General features: G+C 34.0%; 2 protein-coding genes across 3 annotated transcripts; one reads left to right on the top strand and one right to left on the bottom strand.

Annotated features, from left to right (window-relative positions):
- Nucleotides 1-27,357, bottom strand: LOC125055241 (MAP kinase-activated protein kinase 2). Of its 2 annotated transcripts, none has more exons than XM_047657613.1 (8): nucleotides 27,065-27,357; nucleotides 6,250-6,375; nucleotides 5,502-5,639; nucleotides 3,659-3,865; nucleotides 2,590-2,721; nucleotides 1,804-1,926; nucleotides 738-893; nucleotides 1-272 (listed from the first exon to the last, which is right to left on the bottom strand). In XM_047657613.1, the coding sequence occupies exons 1-8, from the start codon at nucleotides 27,152-27,154 to the stop codon at nucleotides 201-203; spliced, it is 1,044 nt and encodes a 347-aa protein (XP_047513569.1). In that variant the 5' UTR covers nucleotides 27,155-27,357; the 3' UTR covers nucleotides 1-200. The 2 variants fall into 2 exon arrangements, with proteins under 2 accessions (XP_047513569.1, XP_047513570.1); XM_047657614.1 differs by having other exon boundaries at nucleotides 741-893; nucleotides 27,065-27,356.
- Nucleotides 18,250-25,834, top strand: LOC125055240 (UDP-glucosyltransferase 2-like). The gene is made up of 9 exons (XM_047657612.1): nucleotides 18,250-18,371; nucleotides 19,339-19,488; nucleotides 19,898-20,006; nucleotides 21,137-21,320; nucleotides 22,180-22,374; nucleotides 22,973-23,195; nucleotides 23,615-23,834; nucleotides 23,953-24,175; nucleotides 24,416-25,834. Exons 2-9 carry the CDS (start codon nucleotides 19,339-19,341, stop codon nucleotides 24,690-24,692), a joined length of 1,581 nt encoding a protein of 526 aa, XP_047513568.1. The 5' UTR covers nucleotides 18,250-18,371; the 3' UTR covers nucleotides 24,693-25,834.

The raw sequence follows: 27,357 nt of genomic DNA, 5'->3' as shown, positions 1-27,357 counted from the left end.
CGCTAATTTTAAATAAATGTGAGCGAGACAGTAATATTTTTACTGGTGCTCGACCACTTATGTTTTGTAAATACGTGAGTGAGATGGCAATATATTTAAGTTTAATTGACTAAATCATACTAACAAATATTCTCTCACTCTTTTCAATACATTGTGAGGGAGACAGAAATATATATAGTTCTTGCTAGATATAAGTACTTTTAGGCACCGACTTTATTCCTCCGCTTGTTAAGTAGTGAGTTATTGCTTTGCTCCAAGGATTTTATTTGCACCTGAAAATAGATATAACTAATTAATTAATTGCCTAAATATATTATATATGTAACGATATATATATATTTTTAAATTAATAAAAGACACTTAGTATTTTTTTATAGAACAGAGGGCAAACGGACTGGAGGCTCACCTGTTAAGTAATACTACCGCCCATAGACACTAATGCCAGAGAGCTCGCGAGTGCGTTGTCGGCCTTTTAAGAATTAGTACGCTATTTTCTTGAATGACCATAAGTCCAAATCCTAATAATACTTCCAAGTTTTCTGCTATCCACGGCCAATTTACGTAAATTTAAACTTAAGATGTGAGCATGTCATGGTCTGCGCACGCGCATACTAATGAACACACCTTGTAAAGCTAGGCTTATGTTTCTAAATGAATAAAGGAATTAACCTATTTTCTACTATCAGTTCTGACTTAACTAATTAAATTATTTTTGGATGAAATTAAACGATAACTATTACCTGGTCATAATCGACTCGCATCGTGGCCAATGACCTGGTCATCTCGTCCTGCACTTCGGCCCACGCCTCATTCGTGTCCCGCAGTATTGAGTCCGTGTACAATGGAGTTTGGGGCACTTGGGTGTACTGACGGATCCAAGGGCTAGCCATCACCTGAAATTTTTAATATATCATCAATTTAAAGCTTTAGAGATTTACGGTTTCTAGTTTAAATTAGTCAAAGTTTGTCTATTGCCTTTGTATAATCTTTGCATTTGTTGTTTATGGTCTGTACCAACTGCTAAGTGTGACAGTGACATTATACCTTTACTTTGAGACTTGATTATATTTACATACATACAATTAAATATATATGTAAGGAAAACATAATATATTTTCCTATACAAACTCTTTTTATATTTTATTTTTCTTCTTTGCCGTCTCATCGACGATGTTTAATTTGTCACTTGACATAATATATTTAAGATGTTTGAAGTTTTTCATTATATTATTTTACTTTATAAAACCTATAATTTAAATGTTGCTTTAAATGTTGTTTCTTTTGTATTCACAACTGAGTGAATAATTTGTAAATATATATTTTTTATTAAATGTAAATTAATAGATATTTCTTTTGTAAATAAATCTTTTATATTCACAGAGAAACGCAGTTGCGCCTTATTTATTCCCAGTATAAGCGATTGATACCATTATATATATATATACTAGCTGATCCGGCAAACGTCGTTTCGCCATGTATGTCATTTATAATAAAAAAATAGGGGTTGATCGTAGAGGGGTGAAAGTTAGGGATTGTATGTATTTTTTAATGCTGTATCATAAAAAAATAGAAATTAAAAATTTTGTCTAAAAAATAAAAAATAAATTGAGGGGTGGACCACCCTTATTATTTAGGGGTGTGAAAAATAGATGTTAGCCGATTCTCAGACCTACCCAATATGCTTACCAAATTTCAGAGGAATCGGTCAAGCCGTTTCGGAGGAGTATGCAGACTAACATTGTGACACGAGAATTTTATATATAAGATGTCGCATATTCAACGCGATTATACAAGATATAATACCTGTTGTATTGTAAGCCGCTTTGCCGGATCCACAGACAGCATTCCACGTATAAGGTTCTTGGCGTCTGAAGAGACGTTCGACCATTCAGGCTCCGGGAAGTCATACTGTCCTAGTCTTATTCGCTGAAAATTTAATAAGCAGATCAAAATACAGCGCAATCTACAGACTATATATTGTTGCTGTATTGTAATGTCAGTTTTGATTGATTTGTATTATTATTTATATTTATATGTGTCGCCCTCATAAAAAATTTACTGTTTTTAATTAAACATATCCTAGAGGAGATCGAATTTGAATTAATATCAAAGAAAAAAAAACTGCATAAATAATAAATAAATAAAAAATTATAACTGCATAAGTTGATAAAAAATGCTATGCAATAAGCTTTACCGCGGCAGTCCCCGAGTGCCACACGTTTTTTATTACAATAAATATTATGAATAAAATGATTTATGTAGAAATCAACAATTTACATTTTAGATACATACATTTGACCATGTATGTGATATTATGGAAATTGTATAATATTTGAGTTTAGACTTTCAAGCAGGTATCTTAAATCAGTGTATGTATGTTTGCCCACAAATTTATCGGAAACTTAAAATCACATGATGATCCTGGTAAATAAGGAATAACAATCATGCTACATCTATAAAAAAATAACAAACTAACGTTTTTATAAATTTTGCATTTGTAAAATTAGTCTATTGTCTATGTTGAAAAAGTTTACTATAATTCAATGTAAAAGATTCTTTTAAAAGAAAATAATTAGTGCTGTCAGTTACCTTTTTCATTCCTGGCGATATGGCAAGACCATGATTCGAGTAAAACGGTGGGAACCCACACAGTAGTATATACATCACTACACCTAACGACCAGATATCGCACGATTTGTCATATTTCTCTGGACCCAGAACCTGAAAATTTTATTTAAAAATTAATTAAATAATAAGGAAATAATCAGTGGCGTAACTATACCATCTGGGGCCCGTGGCCAATTCTTTATCAGTAAAAAACGTCACGATGTACTCAGTTCAATTTTAATAAACTTTAAGATTTTCAGAGTACTCAATTACATATATGTCCCACTAATGGCCATAGGCCTCCTCTCTTAGGCGAGAGGGAATGGCCTGTAGTCCCCACGCTCGCGCTAGCCCAATGCGTATTGGAGACTTCACATTCATCCATAGAACATAATATCTCTTGGGCAGTGGCCGTCTTGGATCGGGGGCCCGTGGCATTTTGCCAGCCCTGCCACCCTATTGTTACGCCACTGGAAATAATGGACCGATTTCCTTATTTCACCATAAAATAATCCCAGTGTCTCAATTTTCAAAATCTTCAGCTTCAGGTCTTTTATTCCATAGAACTCTATTTGTAGACAAATGGGCTCTATATCTGCATTTAATACAAACACATGTGGGCGGTATTGCCCAGTTTGTTGTACATGCTATTTTCAACTCTAGGACCGTGTATTCGAACCTTAGTTGAGCATCAATGGATATATTTTGCTTACGTATGGAACGAATAAACATCGCGAGCAATCTAGAACCAAAAACCGAGAAAGTGCCATCACTTTACCTATTAATAATTTGTCATAATGCAGATATCTAAACCTTTCAAATTATTATTAAAATATCACAAGTAATTTATGTGTAAGTAAGATTCAGATGTTTTCCCTTACGTCAAAGATATATGTACTATATTTTGATATAAAGGAGTCGAACGTACGAACGTACTTAGCACAAAGTACGAATACACTATGTCAAAAATGGATTGAATTTGACATACAGCAGTCATAGTTACTTTAAATTACGCTTAGATCAATCTTGTTCGTCTAAAGTCTAAACATACCTCCGGCGCAACATAGTATGGTGTATAACAAGGTGTTTGTAATGTGTCCGTGTGATTCAGCGTTTGTTTTGCGAAGCCAAAATCCGTGAGTTTGAGTATAGCGTTGGGCTCTGTGGTTGTGTAGAGCAGGTTCTCGGGTTTGATGTCCCGATGTGCAATATTTGAGTCGTGTAGGTAGCGTACTGCTACGCATATTGAGTGCATAATCTGAAAAGAATTTATTTTAAATTAAAATAGGAAATGGAATGTCAAATTGCTTTCATTACAATCACATAACATCTTTAAGTAAGACTTGTTTGCGCTAAATCGGAGTCAGTCAAAGAAGGATGACAATTTTGACTTTCGTATTCCTGAATTTCGAGGTCATATCTCCCTGGGAAGAGACCGGGAGACGATTCCACATTTCGCTAGTTCGCAAAAGAAAATCTTCGCTGTAGAATGATAGCCTCGTATGTCCAGAGAATTTTCGTTAGTAGCAGTTGCATACACTACTTTATTTTATCTCATGGCTATAGGTTTCCAAGTCTTACGTCTTGGTAACATTTGTCGTACGCTTTTCTTGATTTTTCTGGCAAAAGACTATTCGTCAGTTTCGTAGCTGTTTCTAGAATGTCAATTTTCATCGGTATCGTCGGTGTTGCTTGACATTTTTGCTACTAAAGTTTTATCCAACTAAATATTACTCAAATTCGTATGTACGAAATAGCGCTAAAATGGAAGTCTGTTATTGGTCGATTGGCTCGGAAGAAGCGCGTTGCGCGCGCAGCGCTCTCGCCACAGATTATGCGTACCTGTTTAAATTGAATTGAAACCTCCTTGGTCGGGACACATTGTACTTGAATAATTAAACAAATATTTTAAAGCATTGTTTTGTTAGAATAATAATGCTTTAATTTAATTTTTTAAAGAAGTATGTAAATAAAATATATCAATAAAAGTCTGTATTTCATTTCATAATTAGAATATTACCGAATGAGATTATATAAAATATTATTATGTGTTTTTGTGACTCATTTCATAATAACATAAAATATAAGTCCTTACTTCATGATTTTACCAGTTAAATGACATAAGAGTAAGAATAAAAAATAAATCGTTTTTTAACATACGAGGTTATCATTCTACAGTGACGACATGTTTTGTGCAGCAGACCGTGGATGACTTCCATAAGTACCTAAGGCGATAAGAACTTTGAGAAGCTCATTGTGATTTTTTTTTTCTTTTTAAAACAATTCACACCAATTGACCTAGTCCCATGCTAAGCTGGTGAAGCTTGTGTTATGGGAACTAGGCAACGGATATACATACATATTATAGATAGACATATAAATACATATTTAAACACCCAAGACCTAAGCACAACACCAAATGCTCATCACATCGATGTTCGTCTCAGCCGGGGATCGAACCCGGTACCCATGGATTCGCAGTCAGGGGTACTAACCACTAGACCAATGAGTCGTCAAAGAGTGGCAACACCGAAGCCAGATCGCGTAACGAGATGGACTAATCAAGTCAAAGACTCGTGGTCCTCAAAATTATACACCGTTGTAAACGAACTGCAGCAAGACCGTAAATTATGGAGGGAATTCATTCGAGACTCAGAGATGAGTCACCGACCAAGAGACAGATAAATGTTATCTTAACAGTTTTACCTGGGGGGGGCTTTCTTTTACTTTCTTATTTGGTGAATACGTTAACAGTACTTACTTACTTTCCTACAAAAAATCATACGTTTATGTACTATTATTTTTGAGATCGTTGCTTACTATTGCTGAAAAGATGGGGTACGATAAATCTGCTTACGTAATACTTGAACGTAATTAAATTAAAACGTCTTTACCTCAGCTGCCTGCCTTTCCGTAAATGCACCTTCCCGATTATCCTGGATTCTCTGGAAGAGCTCCCCTCCATCCATACACTCCATCACAACTAGCAGACACCGCCTACCACCATACGTATTATCGTATGCATCAACGATCTGAAACAAATAGCTTATTTGAAATGGTGCAACCTTATCATGTCCCTATCTTACCGACCGCTACAAATCTGTGCGAGAGAGATTCATCTACATATATAAAAATGAATTGCTGTTTTATTCTCTCGCTAAAACTCAAGAGAAACTCAAGAGAAACTCAAGTTATGTAACCTAACATTAGTTAAGTTATATATATATTTTAGTTAACAAGGAAGCATAAACCAAATGTTAGCAATCCTCGCACACTTGTTTATTTTATTTTTAATATTAAAATTTCGTAAAGAGAATTTATGAAATATTAGTATTTTATGCAAAATAATTTATTGAAATCTCAAATGACGAATTGTAAATTAAAATGCCACGTGTTTTTATTATCGAAGAAATAAATTTAATAAATTAAGTTCTTTAAATTCCTAACATATCTTCCTATTTCCCTCCCACTAAGTCTCGGAAATCTAAAGTTTTAGACTTGTATAAATATGAAGAAGACTTAAAAATTAGTTTGCTAAATAAGTTTTACTTCTGATATGTGTACTTTGTACGCACGCACTTTTTTTTAATAAAACACATGTAAAAGCAATTATAGCAATTCAGTGTTGTAGCTTCCACTTACTTCTACGATATGCATACACCCACTTCCAGTCCAATGGAGATCAACTTCTCGCCTGGCTTTCGGGCTATCATGTAACACCTTCAATGCCCGGCGCATACCAGTTTTCTTTTCCTTGCATTCAACCACCTGGAATAAATTTATTTTCTATTAACGTATGTAGCGCCTTAGATCTGGACATTGGAGGGCGATACACATTTTTTATACAACAGTGGGCAAACTGAAAAAACTTGCCACTAATGGAGATTATTTCATATGTGACTACTTCATGAAAAATGAAAATGTTTATTTGTATCTCAAATTTTACATTAAATACATGAGTTGAGACAGCCCCCGTAAGTAGTCAGAGACACTTGTGTTGGGGTTGGCTCACTACTTCCCTTATTTAAACAATATTAAGACAGTTGTTAGAAAAGAATACAAAACAATAACCCAGCTAAGAAGCAAAGCCGGTAAAAAATTAAATAAAATGAAATGTAATTCTCATAGTTTCTCTGACGATTCTATGGACTTATTTTTTGCATGCGTGGTTGAGTGTGTATGTGCGCATGTGTGTGTGTGTGTGTAAGTGAGTATATACTTGTTGTTAAGTATATAATTACCTATACATATATATTACTTCATACCTATCATCTATATATATTTTCTCTATAAAAAGATAATTCTTCGATAAAAAACGTAATATTGAAATACACTTAAGCATCACCCAGCACTAAAGGTCATAGGACTCGGAATTCGTAATTAAGAGAATGTTTCACTTCGATAGATTACAATCTACCGAATAATAATACGTTAAATTGTAAGCAGTGCTTTGAGGTTCACAATCTTTCAACAGTTCACAATCTCGCGAGATAGATTACAATCTAACGGTGTTTACAATTTTAGGGTGACATGTACACGCGTTAGAAGTTATAATTCTTTGGCGTAATAATTTTCTTAGAGCTCTTTAGAGGGACGTTTCCCTCTTCGAATTGCATTTTTACTGTCCATTTTAATGGGCACTTCCAATCGAAACGGTATAAAATGTACTAATCATGATATTTTACAATAAACACTATGTTTTTTATCACATTGGAACGGGTTTTCTCGAATAGAAATCATTATTTTGGTTTAAATAAACACGACTCTAAAAAAGACTACGCCATGACAGACAATGCAACTTGTCGATAAAACAGAGCAAACGCCAACTAGCCGACCAGATTGTTTTACCGACGTTTGAATAGATATTCAGGGTGTCGGTTTTTTGTGACGGTGTGAGCGCGCATCGTAAAAATTTACTCTCATCATTTTTCTCTAACGCGCCAAAAGAAGTATAACTTCAAAAATGAATTTCGAATGTGACTCGACCCATTACAAGAACTAAAGCCTCCAGTTCAGCTCTCCGCTACTTGGGAAAATATAATTTTACCTATTTTTCTACAAAATAAACAAATTACTCCGCGAGATAAATATAGCTCGACAGCTCACTTATCAAGCATAAACGGTATCAAAATTCTGATTGTTTAATTATGAGAAAATATTATGCAATAATGCATTTTATGTCATGTCTGAATCACAATGCTTTTATTACAAAACATGAAAAAATTTTTTCAGAACGCCACAACGTCCTTTACCCGCAGATACCACATTATCCATTAATTACACCACGTCCTGTATATGTAACGAAAATAATTGTGAAATTTTATAGAAACCATTGCATAAACATGACGTAATTTATGCTGTATTGCTTTATATCAAATGATTCGAAGATCTTAGCGTTAAATCATTTTCAAAGAAACGCAATTTCTCACGAAATCAAATGTTAACAAATCTATTTCCAACATTGCTTCTATATAATATGAGTCATTATTTAACCACGTAGCACATACGTTCAAATCACCTTTGCGCAATAGGCTATTTGGCAATATATAAATAAAGTTTTATATTAGTGCATACTCATAAAAATAAGCTGCTGTGGTCTATTGCAGAATGACCAGCTCTGTTGAACATTCGGCTCCTCAGCATAATGCTGAGCCAGGGCCAATTACAACCACAGCACATTCACAAGCATTACATACTTGAAACAAACCGAATGGGAAAAGGGAAAAACATTTTTATGATATCTCTCATTATATTTTTTATTTAATTTTTTTCTTTGATTATTGTTATTTTGTGTGTTTATGTGTCTGTGTTTGTTAGTAATAAATGTTATATTATGTCAAAAAAAAATGGCGCTCCAACCATTATTAGGTCTGGGCCTGGGTAAGTGATCAGCCTACTGTGCCTGACACACGCCGTCGACTTTTGGGTCTAAGGCAAGTTGGTTTCCTCACGATGTTTTCCTACACATAGAAAGTCCATTGGTACACAGCCGGGGATCGAACCTACGATCTCAAGAGTCGCACACTGAAGCCACTAGGCCAACGCTGCTAAATTATTATGATGAAGTGATCACGCCTACGATCAACTATATTTGCTACAACTGATAATATGTATATTTAAACACAGATAACTCTTGACAGATAACAAAACGTTTTACGCATCACGCTGTTTACAATGACGTTGTAATGACACATTTTGTGTGATAATAAGTTACATATACCTTCGGAAGGCGTTGGTATATTTTTTAATATTTTTGAAGTGAAACTTCTTTAGGCGCATGAGGGTAAATTTTTACGAAATCTTCACGAAGATGTGCAGCGTTTTTGTCGAAGAAAAGGGAGAGAGCGATTGAGACCGATTGAGAGATAGTGAGATGGGCGAAATACCTTATAGAAATTCTATTTTTAAAAAGAATTTATGAAATATTAGTCTTTTATATTTTATGCAAAATAATTTATTGAAATATCAAATGACGAATTGTAAATTAAAATGCCACGTGTTTGTATTATCGAAGAAATAAATTAAAAAAAAAAATTCATGATTTGTATTACATTTCGACACTTAATATTTTAATGACAATTAAATTCTTTAAATTCCTAACATATCTGCCTTATTCCCTCCCTATAAGTCTCGGAAATCTAAACTTTTAGATTTGTATAAATATGAACAAGACTTAAAAATTAGTTTGCCAAAGAAGTTTCACTTCTGACATGACGTGTACTTTGTACGCACGAACTTTTTTTAAAATACATTGTGTCTTTACTGAGACATCATAGAACATTACGATCTAGCCTAATTTACTAATAGCGATATTTAAGATAAGTGTGTAATAACAATACTTAAACCAGTGGCGCTACAACCTTTTTAGGTCTGGGCCTCAGATTTCTGTATCTGTTTCATGATCATCATTAATCAATCTTATAAGCGAGTAGGTGATCAACCTTCTGTGCCTGACACACGCCATCGACTTTGTAGGTCTAAGGCAAGCCGGTTTCCTCACGATGTTTTCTATCAACGTTCGAACCAATGTTAAATGCTCACATAGACAGTACATTAGTGCACAGCCAAGGATCGAACCTACGATATCAGGGATGAGATTCGCACACTGCTTATCAATAACACTACTTACAAGTCTCTTTTAAGGGGAAAGACAATCTGCTCTTGTGTTCTATTATTTTTAAATAATAATTTACTTAATAAATATAACAAAAATTTATCGATGGTGTCTCTACCACTTTCGAATAGGGAACAAAGTGCCTGTGCCTTATTGAAATCCCTACATCTATATTCGGTCATGAGCTTCATAATTATTCTTAATTTTCCATCTAGCCTGTAAGTAACTAGTCAGGCCATAAATACTGTTACATAAAAACTTCTTTTTTCAACTTTCATTTATTTTGAATTTGGAACACGTATATTATTTTAAAAACTTCTTTCGATTTTGAACCATTTCACATATTTTTACGTGTTCAATATCAAATTACAATATGGAATATGGAAGAAAATACGTCAACGCTCTAGACTTCAAATTATGGTAAGTTTTAGACACGGTCTGCTTTAAACGACACGGCGACATAGAGTCTCTTAAAAAATATTTGGAGGAAGCAGTGGCGAAATTTCCCTTGGAAACAGTACGTAAATCCATAGATTCGTGGCCAAACAGATTAAAGGCCTATATAAAAGTCAAAGGTGGCCATTTCGAATAGAATATTGTTTTATTTCTGCTGAGACTTTTATGTAAACATGTAGGTATAAATTTTTATAAAATTACATTACTTCCTTCATTAAAAAAAATGCATTTTCATTTGTAACAGAACATATGGCTGGACTAGGTATATCATTGGAAATAGTTCCACCGCCCTACAGTTGATGTAATAAGACTATTTTTAGATTAATAAAATGTCAGGGATATATATTATAACGCTCCATTGCACACTGGGATGTAAAATATACCCAAATCAGTCACAGACTGTTGGATATCGAGAACATAAAACTACGTATCTAAGAATGTTTAGAATATCGACTTAAAAAGTTGCCAAGATACGATACCTACCTACTACCTACTACTCTACTATACCTACTACATACCTAGCGTACTTTAAAGGCCGATTTACATTATCTTAGTGTTTAGGAGAGTGCTTTAGTACAAAAATTTGAAAGGTAAGTTCTTTAGCGTAGCGTTTACTAAAGCAAGTAGCGTTTACATGTTTCAACTAAAGTACTATCCTAAAGCACTCTCCTAAACACTAAGATAATGTAAATCGGCCTTAAGATGTTGTCTTTTTAATTGGGTTGACTTTAAGATTGGAGAATCGTAGAAAATTAATTGATGTATCGTTTGCAATTAAGATATTTAACAATTAGGTTGATTGCCCCAACCTTTTAACAAAATATAAATATCGTGCCTGGCATACCATCATCACATTTGTCACCGATGTTGCTCACCGATGTCCAAATTGAGATATAGTTGCTCCCCTCAAACTTTCAAATCGATTTTCGTTTAGTTTTTATAATTCAATTGTTTTGTTTAATTTATTTTTATTATGTCTGGTATGTTATGTTTGCCTATAAGTGCTTGTCACATTAAAAATTGTAATATATTTTTCTTGTACCAAAGTATCAATGTGCCAAGCGCTGGCAAGCTTTTATAAATAAATCATATAAAACCATCCATTTTTAAAAGAATTGAGTAGACCTTTCATAATACAAGAGAGAGACGAGGCAGAAGATCGAGAGGTCTTAGGCAGATAGACAGCTGTAATTGCGATGACAGCGGAGAAAGCAATACTGGAGTCCCTTGGAGGAGGCTCTTCCCTCCTCTTCTCCCGTGAGGAGTCAATATATAATTGTATAACTTACTGTTAATATCTTGGGTTGTACCTGTTTGTATTTTTAAGGAATTAAATAAAGCTTTATTAGTATAGAGATATAGAAATAGAATATTTAAAATATATAGCATATTATGTTCCCAACAACTAGGTAAACAATTTCTCGTAATTTTTTTGAATATTTTAGAACTTTAAACATTCTTTAAAATTGACTTTCGTTTCCGCGAGTATACCGGATAAATGCGAAAAAAATCAAATAAATCCTAATTTATTTCTTTATATCATCACGCCTTTTTCCCGAAGGGGTAGGCAGAGACCATGGATCTCAACTTGCTACGGTCCTGACATACCTAGCTTCATCCACTTACATGACATTCACCATGCATGCTCGTCGGTTATGGGTACTTTTAACTTGTCCCTTCTCTAGTACCTTCTGGATTTGGTATGTATAACAAAGCCTACCCAACTTGATCTCGCCATCCACGGTTGCCTTGTATATTCTATAAGTTAAGCTTCTCATTCATCCATTCATGGCCAAACCACCTAAGCATTCCCTTTCGAATCCTTGTCATTATGTCCTCTTTTAATGCACAGTGCAATATTACTTATAGCATACAATGTAACACCACACATACTTCTTAACGCTCTCATTTCCACGGCATTTATTCTTCTATCATTATTTCACTGCTACACCCAGCGTTTATGTATAAACTAATACGCTATTCAAAAATATATATAAATAGACGTTTTAAATCTCCAGCTCCTGGACTTAAAAAACCGGTTAAGATACTAAAAATCTAAAATTGCATAATATACCACCATTGCGGCAACAGATGGCGTTAATATGGGAATATACAGGGTGGCCAAAAAGTCGTGGATCAAACGCAAATAGGGGATTGATGAGGTCATCAGCGGCAAAAAAATTGTTCTACGGGAGGTCTCTAAGGTCAACCCCTGCAGAGTTATGATTTATTTTGGTTTTTATATGAAAATTGACTTTTTTTACTAATTCTTATTAAAATTCGAAAAAATTTACATCCTGTATCTTCTATTTGCGTTTGATCCACGACTTTTTGGCCACCCTGTATATTCCCATATTAACGCCATCTGTTGCCGCAATAGTGGTATATTATACAATTTTAGATTTTTAGTATCTTAACCGGTATAATAAAATTCTTCAGTTTGATGTGGCAGTTATTTCTTTAGTGCAGTTAGACCCTTTTATCAATAATAGTGTAACAATCTATAACAAACGTTTCATTTGAATATGTTTAAATTAACACGTGAGGTAAGCTAGATATTTCTATCGATTTGTCATTACGTATCAAGGTTAAAGATAAGAAAATTTTACCAAACCAACCTACGTAAAAGTCAGCCTATAAATTAAAAAAAAAATATCTACGTCAATTGTAATAAAAAGTATAATATTAGTATAATAGTCATCGTAAATTAGTACGTCAATACAATAATATATATGTATAATCGATATCTTGAGAGAGCTTGATATAAGAAAGAAAGAAAACTAGAAAGATAAATCTTTATTATGTACACAATAATACAGGATATTTAGATAAAAAGTGTACTGGCCCCCACACTAGGATTCCCTGTGTTGTGGGCAACCAGTCTCTTCCTTTTGATATGTAAACAGTATTTTAATTAACGATTTCTACATCCCTTAAATGTCTTGGGCAGAAGGCAACAGAAAACCACTGCTCAATATTTTTCCCCAAGAGTCAGTAATCATGAAGAATTTTAATAAAGTACAGAACAGCTTCAAGAGACTGACGGCCAACCTCCAGTAATGGAGAGGCACTAAAAGAAGAACATATACTGTACATATAGCTACGATGTAGATATAGATATACAGTGTAGACTCCATGTAACGTCCCTCGAATTAACGATTAACTCCATAACCCTCTTCCATACAATGACACACTCTACATAGCATTACACCCACCGTCAATAACGACAATTAAATAACAAAAAGTACTTTATAGGTTGCCGAAATAAGTTAAAACTGCGGAGCTGTGTACGTTGTTTTATCGCTTTATTGTCTAACTTTAACTTTCCAAGAATGTTGTGCTTTATCACGAAGATGCCTCAATATCGCAAGATATGAATTAAATAAGTAAAAAATTACAACCTAACTACTAACAGTACCTACAAAAATAACAGACAAAGCTACAGCGTTCAAATACAAAATGTTTTTATGTAATTACTAACACTAGTCTGAAATAAAGTTTCTTTTTCTAATACAGATTTTTCTTTTCATTTAACGGCAACCCGGTAACGTCAAAATAGGCACAGTCCCTTGATTGTCGTTATATTTAAGAGTTTACACTGTATTTATTTATATATGACGACTCATTGGTCTAGTGGTTAGTACCCCTGACTGCAATTCCATGGGTCCCGGGTTCGATCCCCGGCTGAGACGAACATCGATGTGATGAGCATTTGGTGTTGTGCTTAGGTCTTGGGTGTTTAAATATGTATTTATATGTCTATCTATCTATAATATGTATGTATATCCGTTGCCTAGTACCCATAACACAAGCTTCACCAGCTTAGCATGGGACTCGGTCAATTGGTGTGAATTGTCTTTAAAAAAATAAAAAATAAAAAATGATGTGGTGAACTTTAATTAATTTAAGGTTCAAAACCAACTTGGGTGTTCAGGCTCTCACTCTGTTCTCACTTATTCAGAGCTTGATCTTCGGTAGAGGGCTGGTGAATAACAATTTATAAGTATGTATTTCTAAAAATATTTTGCAAATTATATGTTTACCGTTAATGGTATATTTAACAAATTCAAAATTATTTATTCATTTAGGTTTAACAATGTATACTTATGAACGTCAATAAATAAATACATATTAAGTGATTCTATGCCACTAGAACGGAAGAGAAGAACTGGCAATAAAATCCCCGCCACTCTTTTTAATCGCCAAGTGTTTTGTTTTACAAAATGTTTGTGAGGAGTTGCAACCATTACACCATGTTCCACATGACATCTTTATGTAATTAATTATTAAAAAAAAACAAAGATTATCAGCAGAAGCCATGGTGAAATAGGGGAGCACTTACTTTCTCGTGGGAACAACACGCAAATACATAGTCGAAATAACTAACATCGCCCCATACACGAATTTAAGTTTGTACAAGTAGCACCCGTTCACGAGTATGACGCATGGCCAGCCATCGGTCCCCATGCCATATTTTTGGAACAATATATTAATATATATATTAAAATTGTATTCTACGTAGTCGGTCCCAAAGTTCTGTCATAAATGGAAATAATGATAAAAACAAAAGTACTGATCAGTTTTTAATGAGTGATATATCAATTCATAGTACATTAATTAAGGAATAGAAATAGCAAAAAATATTCGAAATGACCTCCCTTATTTTTAATACAGGCTCTTAAGCGCCGCGGCCCGTCGCGTATCGCAGCACGCACCATATTCATGTCGATTTCAGTCACCGATTTATTTAAAGATGACTTCAGACTCTCCAAATTTTTATGGGGTGTATCATAGACCTTCCTCTCTAAGACCTGCCCAAATTTATAGTCCAAAGGATTCAGGTCCGGACTGGAGGAAGATCAATCCTCATGTCTAATTAAGTCGATGTTTTGGCGCTCAAAACAGGCTTTAGTGGTCTTGGCTTTGTATGCAGGCGCAGAGTCCTGCTGGAACACGAAGTGATGTCCCGCAAATAGGGTGCTGGACAGGTCTTTGACAAGGCGATCCAAAACCGTCTCTTGGTACACTTTAGCACTGGTTTTGACCCCCTTTTCGCAAAAATAAACCTTAGTCAGCCCGTAATAGGACACTTCCAACCAGACCATTACTGATGATGGATGAGGTCCATATTGCACCCTTGGAACTTTATTTTCAACTTCTTCAGCACTCCTAGCGTACACTGTATCATTCTGTTTGTTGTACTTCTCTTCAATATCGAAAATTTTTTCGTCCGTAAAGAGGATATCACGGTGTTGGTTTTTCGCGTACCGCTTAAACAACATCCGCGATCTCTTAAGCCTATTTGCTTTTAGACTAGCATTAAGTAAGTTCCCACTCTTTTTTTGTATGCTCGTAGACCAAGATCTTCATTTTAAACCTTTTTTATTGCTTTCCTACTGACACCCATCTGCAAAGCCATCAACTTCTGTTTTCGGACAGGATTTCTTGCTATCCGCGCCTTGATAGCTTTGATTACTGCTGGTGTTCTTGCGGAGCGTGGCCGGCCAGTTCTTTTCTTGTCCTCAACACTGGAGACTTCAAGGTACCTATCAATAGTACCGTACACAAACTTAAGCGTTATATTCAACTTTTTGAGCAACTTGAAAATGGTACTCGGCGAGTGCCCACAGCGATGCAATACAATAACAACTATTCGGTCTTCTTTCAATGTCCACTCCATCGTGAAAAATTACGGAAAGTTATTGTTTTTTGTTTTAAAACAATAGTCAAACATTCTAAAATATAATGCAATAACTTTTTTATAAAATCCTGCTCGAAATTTAGAAATAATGTGCCAGTGACAGAACTTTGGGACCAACTACGTACAACGTAAAATAAGTATAAAGAAAGTTAAGAATGTGTTAAATGTAAAATAATGTTTCAGTCTTGTCCCTAATCAAATAGTCTATATATATGTTACTGTAAAAGCTCGAACTACGGTTAATCTTAAGATTTAAATGTAAGTCTAAGGATTGACCGACATGATTTGGTAAATGTAAGTATTTCTGAAAATACGACGATTTTTTCGAGCTTTTACCATTCGAATTCAGTATATGCTAGGTTTTACCACTGTCAGCTGGTAGATGTTGGTTTTAGGAATATAACAACGAGTAATTCTTAATTATTTACTTTAATGAACTATTAGACAAAACAGGTACATAGTATTATAAAGGTATCATATGATAGTAATAAGTACAAACTAATACCAACTTACTAAAATTATTTTGAAAAAACACATAACGTATATCTCTGATTATTTTTCCGACCCAAATATCGGCCAATAGAATTGCACCATTCGACGTCACGTGGTACAACCTACATGGTATTATACTGATAATTTTTTGTGAAAATTTTCTCTGGTCGTTGCTTCAAGAAAAGTATTAAGTAGTTGTTTTATTCATTATGAAATTCTTATTTGTTAACTGTACATTTCGTCTCATGGTGCAATTTCTATTGGCCGACATTTGGGTCGGAAAAATAATCCCCCGAATACCACACGAGCTTCAAAATTATCTGGCATTTCCCTCAAGGTTCCCTGCAAACAAATATAGTCGTCATGACGACTATATTTGTTTGCAACGAACCTATCGGGAAATACCCGATAATTTTGAAGCTCTTGTGGTATTATAACTGAATATCTCACCTACATAAGGTACCTAAAAAAAAGAATTACAAAGTAATCCTGATGATCTGCAGGTGCATTTTTTTGTTTTTCAACATTTACCGTTCCATTAATGTAAATCCTAAGATTTACCAACGGAATGGTGGTAAGAGTTCGAATCGCAAACCTTTTGGGACATTTACCATTAGGAATTGGTAGATCTTAGGTTTTACTGGGATATCTTAGGATTTACTGCAGTTCGAGCTTTTACAGTAACATATACACAATTCATATAAACCAACATTCTAAAGGCCCAATTGAACGGTACAGACGGAAACTTTTCCAATCATAATTTTAAATGTAATGATTATAATAATTGTTTTGTTGAACTAGGTGTTCGCGAAGGACTAACAAGGCCTTGAATGACGTTGTATTTAAAAAGGTGTTCAAAATTAAATTTCTAATTAAATCGACTGTCAAATGTTTTACAGAAACTTCTAGAAATTAAAAGATTATATAATAAAATTAAGATTATTCTATTGTAATGTAGGACCGCGTCACATATATTTTTTACATATACCTAAGGGCCTCTTTATAGTGAGTATTATGTGACTGTATGCGTATAGAACTTGACTTTATGATAGTATATTGTCAAACTCATAGTTGAGCCTATAGCTTAGTGTATTTGCTACTAAATGCTAGATATTTTCATGCAAACTATGTGCCGAGTGTAGTTTTTAATTTTGTATTAAATTTGGTGCCCATAATTTTTAATTAATTCAAAATAAATTGTAAAATTATGATAATCGAAAGAGTTTTAATGCGTTATGTATTTTAATTGTTATTATTACACTACACATTTAAATAAAACCTTCAGTAATAACACTTAATTTACATTACAATAACACAAATTACACACACAAAACTGGAGAGAAATTAGATTAAATAAATGAAGATAAAGCATGTTAATAAAATACACATTGTATACAGATTTAAACTACGCGAATGTTTTAATTATTTACATAGTTTATCATTACACATATTACATAGTGAATCCACTTTTTTTATATTGAACAAACGCGCAGGTTACCTGACAATGATTGTGCCCATGGACACTCTCAATGCCAGAGGATTCGCGAGTATGTTGCCGGCATTTTAAGAATTGGTCCGCTCTTTTCTTGATTCAGGGAGAGATTCCTGAAAACTCTTATAGCCGAGAGTCACATTTTTGACTCTTATTAATTCTTTTCCTTTAAAGGCCGAACCCCACCTCCGATGCCTGAACTACTCTCATCATAATCACGTTGTATTTAGATCTGATAACACACACGTGATAAGAACGAGGAAAAATATTTGTCATAAAAAAATTATGACTCATTGAAAATTTTAAACACCGAGTTACAGACACAAGTTCTAGTTAACTATGCAAATCTTTATCATCGTTATTTTTAAACACACTGTATATATTACCAATGTACCATACATAATGGTTGTATTGATGAGTTATGTAATTAAGTTATTTTACATATATTCATTAATCTAGTTGTGTTTGAAACGGTAACATTCTTTGTAAGAACACTTGAAAAACTTAAGGTAAGTAAATTAATTTTCTAGTGTTTCACTGTATTTATAAGTAATCTCACAACTACACATTATAAAAGAAACCACTTAGTAATTATAATAAGAATCAATCGTTTATTTGCAAAGAGAATTAAATTCAGATTGATTAATATTGATTTGTATGTATGTTTGTAACGAATTGGCTCAAAAAGTACTGGACCGATTTTAAAAATTCTTTCAACATTTGAATGCTACATTATCACTGATTAATATAGGCTACTTTCATTTCAAGAAAACAATAAGAATCCCTACTAAAACTACAATAATGTTACCCAAGGTGTTAAAAAAATACCTATAAAATATTTTCTTCGCATGCGCTGCGAAAACGATTGATGATAGAACAAAATTTTTTTCCACAATATTAAAGAACATATCAATATGTACAAAAATGTTTAAATGCCTACCTGTGCGAAGTCGGGCCGGGCCGCTAGTTATTTATAATTGTTGTCAAAACTTATGGTCTAAATTCTCTCCCACAAAATTTAATCACCTTCCCCTTGTAAAAATTACACGGCAGTCTATAACTTCTGGGAAAGGAGGTTAAATAGTTTGATAGCCTTGGACAATTTACAAGTGCCAAAACAGATTACAGAAACAGAAAAAGTCAATTAAGTATATTTAAAGATAATAAATTAAACTGAAATTAAACATTAAACAGATGTTTCAAGGTTCCAACGCATTATGATTTGCGATTCGACGAAGACTCTTGTATAATATAATGGCTCAAATTGGCCAACTGTGCCTGTTACACGCCGTCAACTTTTTCGATTCTACGGCAAGTCTGTTTCCTCACGATGTTTTCCTTCACCGTTCGAGCAAGTGTCAAATGCGCACATAGAAAGAAAATCCAATGGTGCACAGCCGGGGCATCGAGCCTACGACCTTGACCTTGAGAGACTTTTCAAGCATTTTCCCAAATAATATAATTTATTATTTTCAGATGCAATACAGTCTACTCCTAGCAATCATTATTGGGACGTTGAAATTTAATGACGCTTTACGGATTCTAGTCTTCTTTCCTATTTCATCAAAGAGTCACAGTATATTGGGGTATGCTGCAGTGGACCATCTACTGAAGGCTGGTCATGAGGTAACTTTCACTTAACCTTAAGGAGCACTCCCTACATCTCCTGATGCCAAAGGTAAACTAGAAATCATCTGAAGTTCGGCATCTTCGTTTCCCTGGTATCGCTACTTATTGCTACAGAACAATAATTATCAGTTCGAGAAATTTGTCTTGAATCCTTAAGCATTGTTCTTGACATTTTATTTCAATAAATTAGCTTAGTGAGAAACACGTGATTTTTTAATTATATGGAGATATAGATCAACTGGAGATAACTAACCCAATGTTCATAAAAAGCTAAATCGGCAATTTTTTAAATTTAAACACTATTCTGTCTCATTTTACCAGAGCATAAATACAATTTCATAGAAAGAGAAACTAGTAATTGTAGATTATACAAATTGCATTACGGCCTTATAAATTTGATTTCCAGGTGGTGCATATAACCTCATTCCCTAGGGAAACCCTCAATCCAAATTACACAAGAGTCGTCGATGTATCAGAAGTTGGTCGACAAGCAAAATCAGCTACATTGAACAACAGTAAGTATTTTATTTCACAATAAGATTTTTTATTTAGAACGTGCAGAGTGGTAATACATACACGCACTCCCTTGGCTCTGCGGCCCAAAATCTGGGCCTCCAAAACAAGAAACTTCCAGCATTCCCTATCCCACCAATTGCTGGCTTTCAATTGCAGCACTCCTTCTCCACTCTGTCCAGAGGTATCTTATTACAGAAGTAATAAAAGTATATAGATAGAATAGAGAACTTGTGTGGAAGAGGGAGGTTGTGTTCTTCTTCCGACCTAAAGGGAGATTCCTCAATCAGTCTAAACTGATTGCCCGAAGGCCCCACATGCCACCAACACTCGTCCTAGATGGGACTTAGTAACAGCGGAGCCTTGTCCATCTCCCACCACGCACAACTAAAGCCATTAGCAATCTCGCTGGTACAATTCAACTATCAATAGTGATTCTCCGTCGCTATATATTTCTTGGGGCGTGGGGCCGGGGCAGGGCTATTTTATTGACACCTAACAACGCTGAGAGCTGGCAACCTATTTTTTTAAATTATTTACATAATTTCCTTTAAAGTGACGTAACATTTATTTAAAAAAAAAACATATAACTGCAATGTTTTACTAACGGGTACAGAAAAACGTTACAGCGCGTTACATGGGGGGGGGGGTCAATAATCTCCAAAAATTGCGTGACTTGAACTATGCCTATGAATTTCTCACGATTTTTTCGTTTCATACAAGCAAGTATTAATTACGTACATAAGATGTGATGACCTTTAAGAACCGAGGCTCGCACTTGCGGGCCACCTAGCAGTGCGAGTGTCTTTGGACGGCGGTATGACTTAACATCAGATGAGCCTCCTGCCCGTTTGCCCCTGTTACATAAAAAAAAGATAAAACGCGACCTCTCGTTTGTAGGGTATCTACGAATAGACACGTTGGTCGATGTCGCCTCCTAACACCATCAGGCACTGGTGTTGTATGTGATATTGGATATTTTGACCTCCCACCAATTTCCCGGAAAACTAAATTTTCAATTAAATCGGTTAATTTTTCAGATACGGAGCAGCATTTATTCTTTTTTTTTGACAGCTATTTTAAGTGGGTTTAATTTTTCTAGACTACTAATTAATCGTTTCTACTTGTTTAGAAGAGGGCTACACAATCGGATCACAAACAAAACGAAAGCTTGGGTTCAAGGACGCACTTCTTTTCACTTATGAAACCCACCGACGATCATTTGATCATCCAGAAGTAATTGAACTCTTAAGCGACCCAAATGAGAGGTTCGACGCTGTCATCGCAGATTGGGTCCACACGGATTACGTGATGGGGTATGTTACTACAATGATATATTATATTTTTATTATAATAAGTCAAAAATCTGCGAGTTTAAATACAAAAGGAGGACCAAAAACTTAAGATCATAGGGTCGTTATGAGCTATATACCTATATAAATATAAAAAATATAGATGCATCAACATATTATTAGGGTATCTTTTATTAGACGCTTAAAGTTGATGACATTTATTTCCCACAATTTTTTTCTATCGTAACAGTTACTACTAAAACGATAGAGCTATTAGTCCATTGAAATGTTACAATTGAGGGCCAAACTGAACATATGTTAGAGGACGCAATTTTATTTATGGAATATGTAGGGGGAAGCTTAAACCCAAGTTTGTGGGGTTAGCGCCCTTGTCCCCCGGCCGCCATCTTGGAAAAAGGGGTGAAAACACGTTTTTGGCTACATCTCCTAAACTATCCATTGTACAAAAAAAATTGTGAAGACTTATTCCGTAGCAAATCGCTTTGCCTACAATTGTCTCCGTGACTTTTTAATATAAAGCCAAAATTCAAAAGTTATAAGTAAAAAAGTGAAAAAAAAATGCTTTATTGCATAAAAACTTTTTTCTTTTGATTTTATCAAAAAATTATCTCAGAACAATTTTGTAGAGGATCTCTTTCTGAAGATTTTTCTCTATATTTTTTTTAAAATTTCGTTAATTGGAAACGCTGCTACAGCGCTCCAAAGTTGACCGGGTTTGTCAATGCTCAAAATAACATTTTACTTTACTTTTATGATCTCTCGTTTATTTTAAAGAAATTTTTGAACATTTTTGTTAAATTCTAACAATTTTACTTATTTATTACTTAAAGGTTTTTAGCTCCATCCCTATCTCTCTTTGCAGGATTGCTCCGTTGCTCCAAACTCATTTAATCTGGCTGGGAACAACTGACGCCTACTGGGAAATACTACAATTGATAGACGGGATACCAAATCCAGCTGTTTACATTGACCTGTACTCAAATAATGTAACACCGTTAAGCTTCTGGCATAGAGCAAAGGAACTTTACTATGTCATAGAAAGGTGTATTTATAGAAGGTATGGCACTAGGGCTTTCTTATACACGAAACGTACTAGCTGTTTTAACTTTAGCCCTAAGAGTAAATTAGACTCCGATTTCAACCCCGGCCATATATCCTATTGGATAACCATGTTATTATGATTCTTTTTCTTTATGTAAAAGGTATCAGATTTGTCATACGAATGACATAGTTCGCGATAGGTTTCACCTATAAACTGTACGATTTTATATAAACTTGCCTACTTCGTAACAAAAATAAAATATAAGAAATAAAACAAAAGTTTTTGAAGCACTATCCCATTGCAAAAAAATTAAGTGGTAATGGGCGGGCCATAGCGCATGAACAATGGCAGAGAGATGAGAGATGCACGGTGGGCTGACGAGCTTAAAGAAGTTGGTGGAGAGAATCAAGATAGAGAGAGATCGTGCCACTTGGACTATACTCTATAAGAGGTCCTTGGAAAAAAATATTTAAAATTATTTCTGTATAAAATTTTAAGTGTGTGTGTATATTTTGTGAAGATAGATGAATGTTCAATAAATGAGTCTTAATTAGTATTATTATTAAGAAGGTATAATACTTTAATTAATTAAAGAAAGCTATTCATATTCCAGCTTCTGGATAACTCCAAATGAGAAAGCCAGCTACTACAACCAATTTGGAGCAATGGCAAAGAAACGTGGTGTTGTAATGCCTTCATACGAAGACGCATATTATAACGCATCACTCATGTTTCTAAATACGCATCCTACCCTCGGAACACCTTTCAAACTGCCACAAAACGCTAAATGCATAGCTGGTTATCACATTAGTGAACATATACCGCCACTACCTCAGGTAAGTACGTTTAAAAAAAAATCCTTTTTATTCCTAGAGGTATATACAATGTAATAAGGCCTTGCTTAAGCTTACCAAGCATTTTTTAAAGGCCGGTAACGCACTTGCCAGCCTTATGGCAGCGTGAGTATGCAAGCTGCGGTATAAAAGTTTGTTGCAAGTTCAAGGATGTCTTCCCTATTTATAGCTTTCTTCTGTATCCTCCATTTATGAACTTTTAAAAAAAAATGTTTTAAAAAAAAAAACCTTAGCGGTACTACATGAGTGGCAGGAGACGGACTTATTATTATTATCTTCAATTTACGGAAAAAGTTTAGTGAGTTTAGAATTAGATGAAAAAAAAATATGTTTATAGCACATTAGGCACATCCAATGCTCTGTACAAATATCGGTTACGATAACTTTGCCAAAACTTACAGGAATTCCAAAAAATCATGGACAACGCTAAACATGGAGTAATATACTTCAGCATGGGCTCAAATCTACGAAGCATGGACATGACTGCCTTTATGAAAACATCTATAATGAATATGTTCGGACAATTGAACGAAACTGTGATATGGAAATATGAGAGTGATTGGGATAACATCCCAAGTAACGTACACTTGGTAAAATGGGCGCCTCAGCAGAGTATTTTAGGTGAATAATAAAATCTATATTGAAAATATATATATATATATATATATATATATATATATATATAGAAGATAAAACTTATGATTAATCATTGAAAATAATAGTATTTTTTTAATTTTAGCGCACCCAAACTTAAAACTCTTTATCAGCCATGGTGGTCAACTATCAACGATAGAAGCCATACATTTCGGAGTACCAATCATAAGTATACCGGTGTGTGGCGACCAGATGATCAACTCTGTGACTTTGAAGAATAAAGGCTATGGCATATCAGTCGACTTAAGTGGGACAAGATTGGCATCTGATCTTCTAGCAGCTATAAATACAATGAACGCTAATCCAAAGTAAGTCAATGTAGAATGGCTGTAGAAGGCCCAATTATAAACTGACATGGATTTAGACAAATTATATGTAAACTCGAAAGCATTACAAACAATACTGTATAAAAAATATAACAGGCAACACTGGCTATGTCCAAAGTCTCATGCTGTGTCCACATCTCCATTGGCTCTCCCCTCAGGAGAGTGCGTTCCTTGTAATACAATTTCAATATTATTTGCACTTAATATATAAATAATTTACAGATATAAAATGAAAGCAAAAGCACTGTCAGAGGCATTTCTCACCCGACAACAAAACCCAGGTGAAGAGCTGGTCTTTTGGGTGGAGTATGTCGTTAAAACAGGAGGAGCAACATTCTTACGGTCTCCAGCTTTGTCTATACCAATTTACAAGAAACTATACTTAGATTTAATTGCATTAATATTCATATGTCATTATTTACTAAAAAAGTATGTGTGGGTTGCTTTTAAACTTCGTGTCTCTAGAAAAGTAATTGATAAAAAGAAAAAACTAAAGTAGGCTTTCTACATTCATTAGGTTCTCAGAATCTTAGAAATATTTACCACAGGCATTATCCCCCTATAAAAACTCGTTAAGAAATAGACAAGAGTGAGATGATAGCACTCCCATACAGTTATACTGTGACAGTAAATGAAGCTTTGGAGGTATTTGTCTCAGGGAGGCTTATAAGGGGGCTTAGGGTGCGTCCACATCTGGTGAATGTGCACATCAGTTGCGCTAAAGAGGCGCACCAAACCATTGCCGTGACTGCTGCACATTGGCCAGATGTGGATGCACCCTTAGACATCACATAAAAAGAAAATGTTAGATTGTGCACTTAATCATATCACAACTGACATTACTCATCAGATTTACACATCCATTAGTATGACAGCAAACTTATAAGTAAATTGTAAAAACATGTTTATAAAATACATAGAATTATATAAATATAGAAGTAGTTATAAAAATGCTAAATATAATGTTGTTATGTTTAAATTTCTTCAATAAAAGTTTATATATGACACACATTTTCCTCACAACTAATTACAGAACTTGTAACCTATTCCAGCTAACATAGAGCATCTCTTTTATTGCATTATGATGTCTTTCTTTTAAAACCTAATTTGACTAGCTGATGTTTTCTCATGTGGCTAGACAAATAGTGTAACAGGAAATCTCCTGGTAAAAACTTTTACAAAAATTTTAACCCATAATACTAATTATTTTTAGTTAACAAGCTTAACTCTAGACGTAATGTCCAGTCTAGAATTACTGTCAAAGAATTTAAAAGTGTTAAGCTTTAACGTCATTCTTTGAGGTAATATACGTTACTTTCTGACGTCACGTTAGTTTGACGTTAATCTGACGTCATCTGAAGTAACTAAGTTTTGTCATTTTAATCACAAAATATGTATATCCATTTGACTCTCTTGGCTTAAGCTTTTTGCTTTATAACTAAATAATTGATAACTTATAGATTAGATTAAGTAGATCATTTATGTATCTACTACACTTGTATCGTGATGTTATAAGAATTTAACCATAGCTAGTTACAATTGTATTTGAAAAATCCACTTTTTATCGTATTTGGATACTACATTGACTAAATATTACGGCTACATTAAAAAAAATCCATGTGATTTAAATTTCAAATTAATCAGTCGGTAAAGTGACGGATTTGATAGACGCTTATTGATTTTTCTAGAAAAGTGTGTAATTTAATTTTAATATTTTTATTTTATTTCAAAAGAAACCCTATTGTTTCCTTGTACGCCAATTTTCATAATTACAGAATATGATTTAAAATAGTTATGACAAAAACTAACATGATTATATTATTTTGAAATGGCTGCCCTGTATAGTTTACTATTTGTCAGATCCGTCACTATTCTATGACTATGACGATATATCCATATAAGCCACAAAATTTAACGAATTATTGCAGATATAATATAGGTGATACATGAAAGTCATTGTCAAATGAGTCAGTATTTTATCATGTCATTGAACTTGACTAATGTATAAAATATTTATCTGTTCACAGTACTTAAATACTTTTTAAATAACATACTTTTCATAGAATCTTTTGAAAATCAATTATTTTTCTAAAAAAACACATGTCATTATGTCACTGACACTGCTGTGTATCAGCGCAAATTTCATTCATAAAGCTTAAAAAGTACTTGAGACCAATTTATCATAGTTATCTTAAGATAAGGTGTTATAATGTTAATATTACGGAACTGATAAGCAGCTGCTCAGGTGAAACTTTTCACCTGAGACTGTAGGAAAAATAGCTACTTATACATAGATATTTGTTTTACATAACTAACATAAGCACAGAGCGTAGACTTATTAACTGTAATGCCTACACTAGTTGCATTAATTTTGTTAGCTTTTAAATAGAGATGTTATCCAAATGATATTAAAGCTATTTGGTAATTATAGTTGCCTTTCTTTTCTTTCATCCACATGGCAGACTTAGGATTCAGAAGACTCAGATGATTTTGTTATAGCATAATTACTGTAGATGTTTTCATTGAATATGAATAATTGCATCATTAATAAAAACATGTACAAAGTTCAGTTTCTATGATATTATTTAATGATAAAAACGATTTGTACGAGCTGATTTGAACCAAATAACAGAAATATAATTTTTTAGTTTACTCATGAGAGCTATTAGATATTAAAACAATTCGTTGGAAGTTACTAAAAATAAGAGATATTATGTGAACAATTACTTATGACATTGGAAGTTTTTTTTACGATTGTCGCGGCATAGGATTCCGTTAGGTAGGTATATTTTTGATCTTTACGTCATGCATTGTAAACAATAAGGCAGAACTAAACTAAACTAATATAGCAAAATAATGAATAACACGTACCTTGCCGTTGATCCCAAGGCCAAGGACTGTAGAGGAAATATCATAGTCATCCGTAATAGGAGTTGTTTTAGGAGTTTTAGGAAAATTCATCTTAACCAAAATTTGTTTGCAACACAGAACACTTATTAAAACACTCACTATAATGCTTTATACATAATTTTCTCGGCACACAGGAATCCAAAAATTTGCGCACGCGGTGACCTTTGTTTATTAATTAATTAGTGTATAGAATAAACTACGAATCTTTAACCTTACGCAGCGTTAGGCAATTTCAGTTTCACGAAATTTCAGAA

The sequence above is a fragment of the Pieris napi genome, chromosome 13 (assembly GCF_905475465.1).
Source record: "Pieris napi chromosome 13, ilPieNapi1.2, whole genome shotgun sequence".
NCBI lineage: Eukaryota > Metazoa > Arthropoda > Insecta > Lepidoptera > Pieridae > Pieris > Pieris napi.
Note: the sequence above shows the minus strand (reverse complement) of the source record. Positions and strands in the feature narration are given on the sequence as shown.